The sequence below is a fragment of the Pecten maximus genome, chromosome 1 (genome assembly GCF_902652985.1).
Source record: "Pecten maximus chromosome 1, xPecMax1.1, whole genome shotgun sequence".
In the NCBI taxonomy this organism is placed as follows: Eukaryota; Metazoa; Mollusca; class Bivalvia; order Pectinida; family Pectinidae; genus Pecten; species Pecten maximus.
The window spans coordinates 9,515,700-9,528,901 of NC_047015.1; the positions used below are offsets into that span (position 1 = coordinate 9,515,700).

At 42.6% G+C, this 13,202-nt stretch overlaps 1 protein-coding gene across 1 annotated transcript in view; it reads left to right on the forward strand.

Annotated features, from left to right (window-relative positions):
* Positions 1-3,373, forward strand: part of LOC117318930 (mucin-12-like) — a 3,999-nt gene extending 626 nt beyond the window's left edge. Inside the window, exon 2 of the mRNA XM_033874108.1 lies at positions 48-3,373. Coding sequence (XP_033729999.1) covers positions 48-3,373 — 3,326 coding nt within the window. The remainder of the gene's footprint in view (positions 1-47) is intronic.
* The last annotated feature ends 9,829 nt before the right edge of the window (positions 3,374-13,202 follow it).

The window sequence follows — 13,202 nt, forward strand, 5'->3', positions numbered from 1 at the left end:
ACTGTAGAACACTCAGGAACCAGGCATATTGTATGTAAATTCCTCAGGGGCCAAGACTCTGTATAACCCTCGGGAGCCCAGAACATTGTATAACCCTCGGGAACCAAGAACATTGTATAACCCTCGGGAACCAAGAACATTGTATAACCCTCGGGAACCAAGAACATTGTATAACCCTCGGGAACCAAGAACATTGAATAACCCTCAGGAACCAAGAACATTGTATAACCCTCGGGAACCAAGAACATTGTATAACCCTCGGGAGCCCAGAACACCGTATAACCCTCGGGAACCAAGAACATTGTATAACCCTCGGGAGCCAACAACACCGTATAACCCTCGGGAGCCAACAACACCGTATAACCCTCGGGAGCCAACAACACCGTATAACCCTCGGGAGCCAACAACACCGTATAACCCTCGGGAGCTCAGAACACCGTATAACCCTCGGGAGCCAACAACACTGTATAACCCTCGGGAGCCAACAACACCGTATAACCCTCGGGAGCCAACAACACCGTATAACCCTCGGGAGCCCAGAACACCGTATAACCCTCGGGAACCAAGAACACCGTATAACCCTCGGGAACCAAGAACATTGTATAACCCTCAGGAGCCAACAACATTGTATAACCATCGGGAGCCAAGAACATTGTATAACCTTCGGGAACCAAGAACACTGTATAACCCTCGGGAACCAAGAACATTGTATAACCCTCAGGAGCCAAGAACATTGTATAACCCTCGGGAACCAAGAACATTGTATAACCCTCGGGAGCCAAGAACATTGTATAACCCTCGGGAGCCAAGAACATTGTATAACCCTCGGGAACCAAGAACATTGTATAACCCTCAGGAGCCAAGAACATTGTATAACCCTCGGGAACCAAGAACATTGTATAACCCTCGGGAACCAAGAACATTGTATAACCCTCGGGAGCCAAGAACATTGTATAACCCTCAGGAGCCAACAACATTGTATAACCATCGGGAGCCAAGAACATTGTATAACCTTCGGGAACCAAGAACACTGTATAACCCTCGGGAACCAAGAACATTGTATAACCCTCAGGAGCCAAGAACATTGTATAACCCTCGGGAACCAAGAACATTGTATAACCCTCGGGAGCCAAGAACATTGTATAACCCTCGGGAGCCAAGAACATTGTATAACCCTCGGGAACCAAGAACATTGTATAACCCTCGGGAGCCAAGAACATTGTATAACCCTCGGGAACCAAGAACATTGTATAACCCTCGGGAACCAAGAACATTGTATAACCCTCGGGAGCCAAGAACATCGTATAACCCTCGGGAGCCCAGAACATTGTATAACCATCGGGAACCAAGAACACTGTATAACCCTCGGGAACCAAGAACACTGTATAACCCTCGGGAGCCAACAACACCGTATAACCCTCGGGAACCAAGAACACTGTATAACCCTCGGGAGCCAAGAACACTGTATAACCCTCGGGAACCAAGAACATTGTATAACCCTCGGGAACCAAGAACATTGTATAACCCTCGGGAACCAAGCACATTGTATAACCCTCGGGAACCAAGAACATTGTATAACCCTCGGGAACCAAGAACATTGTATAACCCTCGGGAACCAAGAACATTGTATAACCCTCGGGAGCTCAGAACACCGTATAACCCTCGGGAGCCAAGAACACTGTATAACCCTCGGGAGCCCAGAACATTGTATAACCCTCGGGAGCCAAGCACATTGTATAACCCTCGGGAGCTCAGAACACCGTATAACCCTCGGGAGCCAAGAACACTGTATAACCCTCGGGAGCCCAGAACATTGTATAACCCTCGGGAACCAAGCACATTGTATAACCCTCGGGAACCAAGAACATTGTATAACCCTCGGGAACCAAGAACATTGTATAACCCTCGGGAACCAAGAACATTGTATAACCCTCGGGAGCTCAGAACACCGTATAACCCTCGGGAGCCCAGAACACCGTATAACCCTCGGGAGCCAAGAACACTGTATAACCCTCGGGAGCTCAGAACACCGTATAACCCTCGGGAGCCCAGAACACTGTATAACCCTCGGGAGCTCAGAACACCGTATAACCCTCGGGAACCAAGAACATTGTATAACCCTCGGGAACCAAGAAAATTGTATAACCCTCGGGAGCCCAGAACACCGTATAACCCTCGGGAACCAGGCACACCGTATAACCCTCGGGAGCCAACAACACTGTATAACCCTCGGGAGCCAAGAACACTGTATAACCCTCGGGAACCAAGAACATTGTATAACCCTCGGGAACCAAGAACATTGTATAACCCTCGGGAACCAAGCACATTGTATAACCCTCGGGAACCAAGAACATTGTATAACCCTCGGGAACCAAGAATATTGTATAACCCTCGGGAGCTCAGAACACCGTATAACCCTCGGGAGCTCAGAACACCGTATAACCCTCGGGAGCTCAGAACACCGTATAACCCTCGGGAACCAAGAACATTGTATAACCCTCGGGAACCAAGAACATTGTATAACCCTCGGGAGCCCAGAACACCGTATAACCCTCGGGAACCAGGCACACCGTATAACCCTCGGGAACCAAGAACATTGTATAACCCTCGGGAACCAAGAACATTGTATAACCCTCGGGAGCCAACAACACTGTATAACCCTCGGGAGCCCAGAACATTGTATAACCCTCGGGAGCCCAGAAAACTGTATAACTCTCGGGAGCCAACAACACTGTATAACCCTCGGGAGCCAACAACATTGTATAACCCTCGGGAACCAAGAACACTGTACAACCCTCGGGAGCCAAGAACATTGTATAACCCTTGGGAACCAAGAAGATTGTATAACCCTCGGGAGCCCAGAACATTGTATAACCCTCGGGAACCAAGAACATTGTATAACCCTCGGGAACCAAGAACATTGTATAACCCTCGGGAACCAAGAACATTGTATAACCCTCGGGAACCAAGAACACTGTACAACCCTCGGGAACCAAGAACATTGTATAACCCTCGGGAACCAAGAACATTGTATAACCCTCGGGAACCAAGAACACTGTACAACCCTCGGGAACCAAGAACATTGTATAACCCTCGGGAACCAAGAACATTGTATAACCCTCGGGAACCAAGAACATTGTATAACCCTCGGGAACCAAGAACATTGTACAACCCTCGGGAACCAAGAACATTGTATAACCCTCGGGAACCAAGAACACTGTATAACCCTCGGGAACCCAGAACACTGTATAACCCTCGGGAACCAAGAACATTGTATTACCCTCGGGAACCAAGAACATTGTATAACCCTCGGGAACCAACACAATCACAGAAACTTCGAATAAAGAAGTACGTCCAGGGAACTAAGGACTAGACGACATTCTATGGTGCAATTCACAGCTCTTCATGCTAACTGAGATAAGAACTACAGGTCCTTCAGGCCAGTCGAAATAACTAAGGGCCCTCCAGGCCAGTCGAAATAACTAAGGGTCCTCCAGGCCAGTCGAAATAGCTAAGGGCCCATCAGGCCAGTCGAAATAACTAAGGGCCCTTCAGGCCAGTCAAAATAACTAAGGGTCCTCCAGGCCAGTCGAAATAACTAAGGGCCCATCAGGCCAGTCGAAATAACTAAGGGCCCTTCAGGCCAGTCGAAATAACTAAAGGTCCCCGAGGTCAGTCGAAATAACTGAGGGCCCTTCAGGCCAGTCGAAATAACTAAGGGTCCTTCAGGCCAGTCGAAATAACTAAGGGCCCTTCAGGCAGTCGAAATAACTAAGGGCCCTTCAGACCAGTCAAAATAACTTAGGGCCCTTCAGGCCAGTGGAAATAAATAAGGGCCCTTCAGGCCAGTGGAAATAACTAAGGGCCCTTCAGGCCAGTGGAAATAACTAAGGATCCTTCAGGCCAGTCGAAATAACTTAGGGCCCTTCAGGCCAGTCGAAATAACTAAAGGTCCCCGAGGTCAGTCGAAATAACTGAGGGCCCTTCAGGCCAGTCGAAATAACTAAGGGTCCTTCAGGCCAGTCGAAATAACTAAGGGCCCTTCAGGCCAGTCGAAATAACTAAGGGCCCTTCACGCCAGTCGAAATAACTAAGGGTCCTTCAGGCCAGTCGAAATAACAAAGGGCCCTTCAGGCCAGTGGAAATAACTAAGGGCCCTTCAGGCCAGTGGAAACAAGATATTTTCAACGAATTACAGTCCCCCACCGGGTTGTTATCTCGAGATCTTTATAGTGTAGGAGATAGAGCCCGGACAAGGTATTTGTGTAACGTAGGTCAGAGGTCAAAATATAGGTCACTGTGACCCGGTTTTGTTACGCGACACACCGCCTTCCCATAGGGAACTATACTACCAAGTACAAAGTTATAATCCTTAATAGTGTAGGAGATAGAGCCCGGACAAGCTTTTACTTAAATGTAGGTCAGAGGTCAAATATAGCAAAATAAAGGTCACAGTGACCCGGTTTTTGTACGCGACACACCGCCTTCCCACAAGGAACCATACTACCAAGTATTAAGTTCTAGTCCTTTATAGTATAGGAGATAGAGCCCGGACAAACTTTTACTTTAATGTAGGTCAGAGGTCAAAATATAGCAAAATAAAGGTCACAGTGACCCGGTTTTGGTACGCAACACACCGCCTTCCCACAAGGAACCATACTACCAAGTATTAAGTTCTAGTCCTTTATAGTGTAGGAGATAGAGCCCGGACAAACTTTTACTTTAATGTAGGTCAGAGGTCAAAAAATAGCAAAATATAGGTCACATTGACCCGGTTTTTGTACGCGACACACTGCCTTCCCACAGAGAACAACACTACTAAGTATTAAGTTCTAGTGCTTTATAGTGTAGGAGATAGAGCCCGGACAAGCTTTTTCTTTAATGTAGGTCAGAGGTCAAAATATAGGTCACAGTGACCCGGTTTTTGTATGCGACACACCGCCTTCCCACAGGGAACCCACACACTAAGTATGAAGTTCCAGTGTTTTATAGTATGGGAGATAGAGCCCGGACAAATAGTGTGTGACGGACGGACAGACGGACGGAGGGACAGACGGACAGACGGACGGACACAAGGCAAACCTATAGTCCCCCCCGGATTCCGGTGGGGGACTAATAACTAAGGGTCCTTCAGGCCAGTCGAAATAACTAAGGGTCCTCCAGGCCAGTTGAAATAACTAAGGGCCCTCCAGGCCAGTCGAAATAACTGAGGGCCCTTCAGGCCAGTCGAAATAACTAAAGGTCCCCGAGGTCAGTCGAAATAACTAAGGGTCCTCCAGGGCAGTCGAAATAACTAAGGGCCCTTCAGGCCAGTCGAAATAACTAAGGGTCCTCCAGGCCAGTCGAAATAACTAAGGGCCCATCAGGCCAGTCGAAATAACTTAGGGCCCTTCAGGCCAGTCGAAATAACTAAGGGTCCTCCAGGTCAGTCGAAATAACTAAGGCCCGTCAGGCCAGTCCAAATAACTAAGGGCCCTTCAGGCCAGTCGAAATAACTAAAGGTCCCCGAGGTCAGTCGAAATAACTGAGGGCCCTTCAGGCCAGTCGAAATAACTAAGGGTTCTTCAGGCCAGTCGAAATAACTAAGAGCTCTTCAGGCCAGACGAAATAACTGAGGGCCCTTCAGGGCAGTCGAAATAACTAAGGGCCCTTCAGGCCAGTCGAAATAACTAAGGGCCCTTCAGACCAGTCAAAATAACTAAGGGCCCTTCAGGCCAGTGGAAATAACTAAGGGCCCTTCAGGCCAGTCGAAATAACTAAGGGTCCTTCAGGCCAGTCGAAATAACTAAGGGCCCTTCAGGCCAGTCGAAATAACTAAAGGTCCCCGAGGTCAGTCGAAATAACTGAGGGCCCTTCAGGCCAGTCGAAATAACTAAAGGTCCCCGAGGTCAGTCGAAATAACTAAGGGTCCTTCAGGCCAGTCAAAATAAGAACTAAAGACCTTTCATGCCACCTGAGATAACTAAGTGGCCACCAGGCCAAGATAATAACTGAAAGGCCCTTCAGGCCAACCGAGATAACAACTAAAGGCCCTTTATGCCAACTGAAATAACAAAGGTACTTTAGGCCAACCGAAATAACAACTTTGAGGTCCTTTAGGAAAACTGAGATGACAACTGGAGGCCCTGTAGGCAGAGATAACATCGGCTCTTCAGGCCAGGCGAGATAACAACAACTTAAGGCCCTTCAGACGAGATAACTAAAAGCCATTCAGGCAAACCGAGATAAATCCAAGTTTAGTTTGTTTAACGTCTATAATAAGCCGGAGTACCCGGAGAAAAAACATCGGCCTACGATCAGTACCAGGCAACTGCTCCGCGTAGGTTTCGAACTCGCTACCCAGAGGTGGAGGGCTAGTGATAAAGTGTCGGGACACCTTAACCACTCAGCCACCGAGGCCTCTCAATCAAAGTGCCAAGGCACTGTGCCTGAGAAATCGAGATAATGGAGAAAGGACAATATTTACATTTGCTCCGCATTTTCCCATTGACACAATGCTAAGAGGCAGTTGCCACCATACGCCTATAACACCCAGTGCCTCAGGCTATAACACTTTGTGGGTCATGTGACATTAAAAAAGGCGGGATTTTTGTTTATGGTTCATTTTTTTTCAAAGTGGACGGAAATGGTAAGACAATGTAAATATAAGTATTGAACACTGGTTTTAATGGTGTTATAGCCGATATGGCAGCAAGATGTATGGTGGGCAAATGTAGCATGCCATATGCCCACCATACATCTTACTGCCATATCGACTATAACATTGAAACCACTGTTCATTGCCTAAGTATATACATTTTAAATGGCAGGAAGTAAGAAGTCAGTTTTTGTTTGTTTTTAAGGTGCATTTCCGGATATTTGTGGTGACTACCCTATATATGTTAAGGAAATAATTTATTTCAAGTTGTTCAAGTATGTTCAAGTTCTTATGAAAGATGCAGAATTAGTTTTTTTTAAAGTTCACTTAATTTGGCATACTATGATTTAGTTTAATTCTCAGATCGATTAATCTCGTGATGTCAGCCATGTTTCTTGATAAACCACATCGCGATTCCTTATGTATAGCCCTGTGAATTACTGTCCGTGTATAGTTTGGTTCCTAAGCAGTTCCATTTACTGCTTTTTTCTCCATATATTGATTTGCATTCATGATTAGAAACCTTTTTTTATTGGTATTGTTTGTAACCGATTAAGTGCCAACCTTATCTGTTCCGATGATTAGTTGATCGCACGTTCATCATATATAAATTGTACATGCACTTCACCGATTTAAACCATGCACCCGCTTTATTGCAATCGGAATCTCTATTGCGAAAAAAAGCTCGGTTTCGCCTCATAGTAACTTTAACTAGCACGTCCATATTTGGAGGCCAATTTCTTGGAAATTATGCCAAAACCAATCGCAAATATTCCACTTTCCTTTTCAGTATTTTAAAATGTAGAAACAATCGCATATTTCACTTATCGATTGCCAATTAGAAAATCTGAGACTGAAAACATTATCATCACAAGATGATACTTCGCAATGTCTAAACAAAACGAGACCCAAAGGGCCTGCATCGCTCACCTGGATATTTCAGTAATAATGGCAAAATACTCAAATTTTTCAAATATTGTACTACTTTTGAACTGCCTCTCCCAGCAATGGTTCAAACTAAGGTGGACTAATTACGGTCATTCTTGGAAAGAAAAGGTATCTTTTTTTTGCTATATTTCTCCTATTGGGTCCCCTTTCTCCCGCCCCAAGGGTGTCATATCCTTCACTCAAACAACATACAACACTGTCACATGATTCTGCATGACAAATTTCATCAAAATTCGTTTAGCTGTTCAGGATTAGTAGCGTTTTAACAAAAACATACCTTTCGACCCAGGTAAACCAAAATTGTTAATAATGTAGTGAACTAGGGAATAGACAAGTTTTATATGTTATGTGTTCAAAGTTACCTAGAGTAGTTAAAGCTATACGCTATAGTCAGCCAAATCTATGCGAGTTGCTTCCCTTAGATCAGTAGTTAATTAACCCGTTTTAGGTTTACACCCTTCATTCTATATCAAGGTAAAATATAACCAAACGGTAGAACCTGAAAGTCAGTCGTTATTAGGTAGCACACGGTCCGTGGGACCAGTGGTCAGTGCCTAGGGCTATATTTGGAAATGACGAGATAGGGGTTTAGATACGCCCATATTTCGGGTTAAAGGTCAGGATTGGTCAATTGACCACATCCTCAATTCATACATATTAATTAACCCTTAGGGGATATAAAAAGACTTGCGCGTTTTGCATAAGGAGTTAAGCCCCATCAATCAATCAATCAAGCATAAGGAGTTCTCCAGCAGCTTTCAGTCTAAACGGACTTAGTGCCGTTTGGATGTACATATTTAGGATGTGAGGACTTAGTTTTGTTTAAATGTGTGTGAACTGTTAAGTGTGAATGCGCCGGCGATAGTGTGGAAGATGGATGAAACTTCATTGGATTGTATTGTACCTTCGGGATTTTCCTGTGGATTAATAAATATAAGTAAACTTTATATCCAGTGTTGAATTATGTTTATCACACCACAACCATCCCAAAAAGAACTTTCACGTCCCGTGTTCATGGAGAGCGGACGTTACAATTGGTGGCAGCAGCGGTGGGATGGTTTTAAAATGTGGTTGTGATAAACTGTAACTAACACTATGGATGTTTGAATTCTACGAAAAACTGTGATGTCTTTCGTTCGACGGAGTTTGGTACGATTGGATTCATACAACTCGTCAAATCCTGTAGTGCTATCGAGAGCACGAAAACTGTGTGTTTTAAGTCCGTTACTCTTAATTTACAAAGGAACGGCATATATTCGGAAACTTTGTTCGGAAATGGATTTTAACCCTAGAAGTGCTTGCCTCGAGCTTGTGGATTTATCTCCGCTACCCACATCATATAGTTGTGTGTTTCACAAAGAAATGTTGAGTAATGGAACGTTTTGACTGTGTGTTTAGCAGTTGTGTTCTCTATTATATTGAAGTTGTAATGAGAAATCTATTTACTCGGGATATGATGCAGGACATAGGTCTGGGATTTTCGGAGGATATTTACCATCGGGAAGCTGAGGATTTTTCTAGTGGTTTCCGAGTTACTATGGAAGTTAACTCATTGTGTTTTCTCGCGTTAATAGTGCCTAACGGAGAAGTATTTAGGAAATTAAAAGTGAATATTTTCGCTACTTGGAAGTTAAAATCCGACAATATTCCGGGATTATATACAGGATATATACAGGACATGTATTGGAAATTTTATCCAATGAACCGTGAGTACATTTAAAAATCATCGAAATATTGTCGAATAACGGTTATAAAAGCTATGACGGTGTCAAAGAACTTTCGGATTGCTAAATAAAATGATTAAGCATTTTAGACACATGTTTTTGACCATTTAGGAAACTATGATCGTTCATAGATTGTGTCAACTCTCAGACTAAGTAGTAAAATGAGCAGGAACTTGATCAGTGTATCGTGTGTCAGTCCTAGATTCGGGAAGGCTCAACTCGGGGAATAACCAAAGTCAAGTATCGCCAATTTCTGGACCTAAGACAGTAAGGTTGATGGGGTCGACCATACGGGGAAAGCGAACGGTGGTGCTAAAACAGACATTGGGAGAAAGTGGAAAAGTTTAAAATCTTCCGCGCAAAGTCGCAGACAGGAAGATGTGAAAGCTAAATTCGTGATGTTCGAAGCAACGCGAATAGGAAGTTGATAGCAAAATAGCCGTTAACTTAATTGGAAATTAGACTCTGGGGCCAGGAGTAATTCCATGATGGAAACATCTTTTGGCGTATCATCGAATACAATGTAACACCAGAAGAACGCCCTGTGTTAGTACCGTTTCGCACGCGATTTGAAACTACTTATGTCATGGAGAAATGTGCATTATTCAGAAATTGTGAAAATGTGGAATTGAAGAGACAAGTTTTAGCTCGTGGTTTTGGTATAGAAAATGAAGAATTCCTGGAGAATATGTGTTAACATAGCAGATGATGTGTATCCTACACGTATTTGGTCGTATAGATGATATTTGGTCGCATTCAGTGGAGCTGTGGTTTAATTCGCTGGTATTTGTTAATTTGACTCTTTTCATCGATGTCAGATTGAACCAAGTCCGCGTTCGTTACGTCTCAGCTAGTGAGGATGATATTAAATTTTGTACATGTAGATGATTTTGGACTTTGAATAGTGCCAATCATGTGTTCCAGGATGGAGTAGGCGCTAAGTGGAACGCTAGTGCACATACTACTATATATATACGTAGTGCTTCATCTGGACAATACTTGTGTACGCGAAGGATTTTAAACAGTTTTGGTATAGTTTGACCGCTGTTTGGTAGCCTTGATATCGCGCGAAATTTAAGGCGAATAATGCAACTTCTTGTACAATGAAGTTTAGATCCTAGGACAGGTGGTTTCTCAGGATAGCATTGGAACTCCTTCGAAAATCGCGGCAGTTGAAGCGATGTTGCTCCAGTTTTGTATATTACCGAGTTACAGCTATAGAGCGTTAGATCTCGGAATTGCGTCAAATTATCGGAAATTCATGTTCGGTTTCGCACTAATAGCGAAATGTCTGCGTGACCTCGCCAGGAAAAGGTGTTTAAGTGGTCAAATTATGGACTAAGGAATGCTCAGTGTATGTTCGCATTCAACGAACTGGAATACCGACATATCTGCTCCGATTCTCGGATATCCAAGCATGGAAAGTGGAATTTATATTCTTTACACGGATGCTAGTAACTTTGTCACATTTAATTGTAAACTCTGGATTTACATCAAGACACGTGAAAATTAATGTTTTTCAAAGGACATATCCTGGAAACAATATTCAATTCGAACTCAATAATAATTCGAATTAACTCGGTAAACGTGTTCACAAAATTTACCAATCATTCAGTACGGCACGGAAAACGGTAGCTATATTCATGACCAAAATGTGTTATGATATTGGAGATAAAATACGCAGATTCCAACATTAAATAATAGTGGGAACTAAGGCTAAGTTAGCCCGTGATTGGACCGGACCGTGGACAGTAGTCGCACGGCTTAGTGATGTGTTATTTAGAATTCGTTACTGCGGAAGATCAGAGCCAGTTGTAATACACAGTGGCAATTTGAAGCCTTACGGAGGTACACGTACTGGGGACAGCGCGACCGACCCCAGCACAGCGGGAGCTTCCACCCCTACCAATAATTTACCTAAGCGTTTGGACTCGCCAGGTCCAACGACTGACCAGAAGTGGACACCCCTCGTTGTCAGGACAACGCTAACTGGGCGAGCCATCGAAACTTAGAGACCTCAATTTTAAACTTCAAAGGACTTACGAAGATCATCGACTATTGCCCTTTATGGACGCATGCCAAATAGGGATGAGGATTGGCGTAGTTAATCATCGACTATTGCCCTATATGGACGCAGGCCCCTGGGGGGATGAAGAATGGATTTTGTTTTGAATCGGTAAAGATTTCAACTTTTTGAAGTGACTGAACTTATCTAATTCAAAAAGTGATGTTCGTTGAACTCTGGTTTTGGATCATTACCAGAGAAAGAATAAAGTTTTGTGAATCGCGAACATTCAGGACTTTTAAAGGATTATTAACTTTTTAATAGGAACTGTGCAAAATTATCAAGGGATTTAAATGTTGATACTTTGATCTGATGTTTGAACTGTGATATTAATTCAAACTTTCGACTTGGATTAGAACATTTAGTGAAATACGGAAATTGGTTACTTTTGGATTAGTAACTTTTAAATGGACTGAATTATGCAGAATTACCAAAGGACCATACGTGCGTGGATACTTTACAGTGACAGCATAATTTAATACAAGTGATGCAGAGAGTGTAGCTGAACTTTGTGATATCAAAAAGTGACTTAAAGTAATTTCCGATGGATATATTATTTAGGACAAACACACTAACTGTGATTATTAGTTATTGTTTCCGTGGATCACATTTATACATGTGATTTTTTGGAATTTATTTCACTGTGTCAAAGGTAATGTACGAATAGCATGTTCATTAATATTATAGTTGTGAGTATTGCCTCCAATGTTAGATTTCTATCTTAGATGTAACTCAAATTAAGGGTTATGGGTGGATTTTAACTCAATATTGTAGTATATCGTATTAGTGGATACGTAAACTTGGGGGTTTGGACGTTACAACTAAACCATACATATATTTGTTATTTCATATCAGAAATATACTTGAAAAATGATGTTCGATTGTGTCCGTGTAGCCAAATAGGTAGGATATCGATGTAAAATGGAGAATTTATATACAGTCTGATGACGTTTTATGTGTGCAGGGGTATAACGTGTGATAGAGATGTACGAAGAGTACGAGTTGTTGTATGTTTTTGTAGACTAGGTACATTTTTGAAAACATTACGGTAAACCAGTAAAATGTATGTTAATATTTTGGTAGACATTAATTTTACGATGTTTGTTTGAACTTTGCCTAAGTATATACATTTTAAATGGCAGGAAGTAAGAAGTCAGTTTTTGTTTGTTTTTAAGGTGCATTTCCGGATATTTGTGGTGACTACCCTATATATGTTAAGGAAATAATTTATTTCAAGTTGTTCAAGTATGTTCAAGTTCTTATGAAAGATGCAGAATTAGTTTTTTTTAAAGTTCACTTAATTTGGCATACTATGATTTAGTTTAATTCTCAGATCGATTAATCTCGTGATGTCGGCCATGTTTCTTGATAAACCACATCGCGATTCCTTATGTATAGCCCTGTGAATTACTGTCCGTGTATAGTTTGGTTCCTAAGCAGTTCCATTTACTGCTTTTTTCTCCATATATTGATTTGCATTCATGATTAGAAACCTTTTTTTATTGGTATTGTTTGTAACCGATTAAGTGCCAACCTTATCTGTTCCGATGATTAGTTGATCGCACGTTCATCATATATAAATTGTACATGCACTTCACCGATTTAAACCATGCACCCGCTTTATTGCAATCGGAATCTCTATTGCGAAAAAAAGCTCGGTTTCGCCTCATAGTAACTTTAACTAGCACGTCCATATTTGGAGGCCAATTTCTTGGAAATTATGCCAAAACCAATCGCAAATATTCCACTTTCCTTTTCAGTATTTTAAAATGTAGAAACAATCGCATATTTCACTTATCGATTGCCAATTAGAAAATCTGAGACTGAA